The sequence below is a fragment of the Buceros rhinoceros genome, unplaced genomic scaffold (assembly GCF_000710305.1).
Source record: "Buceros rhinoceros silvestris isolate BGI_N320 unplaced genomic scaffold, ASM71030v1 scaffold35118, whole genome shotgun sequence".
Classification (NCBI taxonomy): domain Eukaryota; kingdom Metazoa; phylum Chordata; class Aves; order Bucerotiformes; family Bucerotidae; genus Buceros; species Buceros rhinoceros.
In genome coordinates, this window is record NW_010429198.1 from 24,840 (window position 1) to 27,105 (window position 2,266).

The 2,266-nt window shown below is 55.3% G+C and overlaps 1 protein-coding gene across 1 annotated transcript in view; it reads right to left on the reverse strand.

Moving 5' to 3' along the window:
* LOC104499102 (A disintegrin and metalloproteinase with thrombospondin motifs 10-like) overlaps nucleotides 1–341 on the reverse strand; it is a 25,136-nt gene extending 24,795 nt beyond the window's left edge. Inside the window, exon 1 of the mRNA XM_010142564.1 lies at nucleotides 254–341. Within this exon, the coding sequence (XP_010140866.1) occupies nucleotides 254–341 (88 nt within the window). The remainder of the gene's footprint in view (nucleotides 1–253) is intronic.
* Between the last annotated feature and the right edge of the window lie 1,925 nt (nucleotides 342–2,266).

The window sequence follows — 2,266 nt, forward strand, 5'->3', positions numbered from 1 at the left end:
TTTCCTCCCCCCCCGCCCCTGCTAAACAGCCCCTCCCCAGCTCTCTGACCCCCCCTTGCAGCACTGACAGGCTGCACTCAGGTCTCCCCGCAGCCTCCTCTGCTCCGGGTGAACCCCCCCAGCTCTCTCCCCTCTCCTCCCAGCAGAGGGTTCCACTCTCGGGTCTCTCCTGGGGCTCCTCTGGCCCCGCTCCAGCAGGTTCCTGCCAGCAGAAGTGGGTGGATCCAGCTCCTCTCCCCACAGCGATTCCTACCTTGTGACTGGAAGGTGTAACCGGGGAAGTTGCACAGAGCTGCAGTGAAGATGACAGTCCACGTGAGAAGCCTCCAAGCTATTGCCATGGTTAGCGATGCTTGTCTCAGTGCTGGGAGTAATGTGCCAGCTGAGAGGGTGCTGTCCCAACATGTCTCTCCCTCGGCCACTGCTTATGTAGAGACAGGAGTCCTCGGTCCCTCGGCCGGCATCCTTGGCCGCTCCGTGCTCTCCCCAAGGCAGTGAGGCTGACAGTGTCTTTGCAGCGTGCTGTGCCCGGGCCAGCGCAGCAGGGTCACCATGGGCTAATTCGAAGCGCAGGCTCTGGGTGGCATCGCTCCTGTGAGGGAGAGGGTGGGGGTGAGTGAATGGGAGAGGTGGGCAGAGCGGAAACAAAGGAGGGAGGAGAAGGACACAAGAGAGAAAATGGGGTGAACGAGGGATGCCTGATCTTAGAGAAGGGAAGAGTGAGATGGAAAGAAAGAAAAAGGGGAGGAGAGGACAGGAAGCGAGTGCAGCTGCAATCAACCGCATCAGTTGACAGCGCTGGGACACGTTACCCTGCTACGGAGCCACCGCACAGCCAGGTGCTCTCCCGGGGGCAAACTGCTCCCAGCGCAGCCTCCACACCGCTCTGACAGTGGCACTGGAGGGCTGGAAGATATCTTATACCCGAGGAAAGGAGCACAGAGTAAACGGGAACCCTTTGTCCTGTGGCAACACCCACGAGGAAGCGCAGACCGAAGACTCACCAGCTATCAGTGACCTGATCTCTTAAAGGAGAACAGGAAAGAAAAGTATGAGTGGGGAGGAGTGAGCAGCAACCTAGAACCTCTCACTCCAGTTTCCCCAGTGTTAAAATACACTTTAAGCGCTGTCACTGCACCGGGAGAAGAGCACTAGGGCTAAACCTGAGGAAGTGATGGAAAACAAAGGAACCATTCAGCGAACTCACTCTCAGCTCTACCCACAAAGGGATCACGAGATTCCAATTGTATTTGTTATTTAAAGTGATTTGCTAATTGCTTCAGTGAAAGATTGTTGGCTTGCAGATCGCTCCCGCTCAGTCTGAGGCAATTATACAAAACTCACATCACGCTGGAGAGTTGCATAAGGCCTGTGGTTTTCATTTCTATCCAGCGATCAGATGATGTATGCAATGGCCGCGGCACATACCTACTGCCCGGAGAGCCCTGGCGCTCTCCCAGCGATGCTCTGCCCCAGCGCAGCCCCGCAGCACAACGCGGCCGAGCGAAGGTGACAGGTCAGCAGCCCAGCCACCACTCGCGCAGCAGCGGCAGACGGTGCTGCAGCACAGCCGGGAAAGGCAGGACGGATGTTCTCGAGCTGCTGGGAAGGTGAGACCCAGCTCTTGGTGTGGGGTTCTCAGCCCAGAAGGAATCGCTTGGAATAACGTCATGAACGTCGCTCTGCTCTCATGTGCTTTAAATTGCAAAGACTTAACTCCTGGCAGGAGAGCCTGGCTCCTCCTGGGTCTGACGCGCTCCCCGTCACCTCGTCCCTCAGGGGACTCTGCGATTTATTCCTACTTCCCTTTTCCCATCTTTGCTGCAGTCAATGGTGTTTGTGCTGCAGGGGCTTGGAATAACACCCAGCCCAGGCCAGAGACTATGTAGTGAGGTACAGGAAGAAACCAGAGGGATGATTCCTGCCCCAGGAATTAATCCAAATAAGTCAATGATTTTTCCCTGCTAGGCAGAAATGTTGGGGGGATTAACCAGGCATTTTTAAATCATCTTTGGTGCTCTGGATTTTAAATGTTAAGATTTAAAACTATTTATTTACAGTTAAAAATGACCATCAGTGAGGCCTTGGGCTGGTCTCCCCAGGCACATGTGGTGCCACTTGGCAGGTCGGTGTCTGCAAAGCCAGGACACAACACCCATGGCGGTGGTCCCGAAGACTGCGCAGGAGATCAGCAAGTGTGAGAATAAACTTCCTGACAGGGAATAAAACTGTCTAAACCTCATCCTGGGCTGCTCTGCTGACCCGT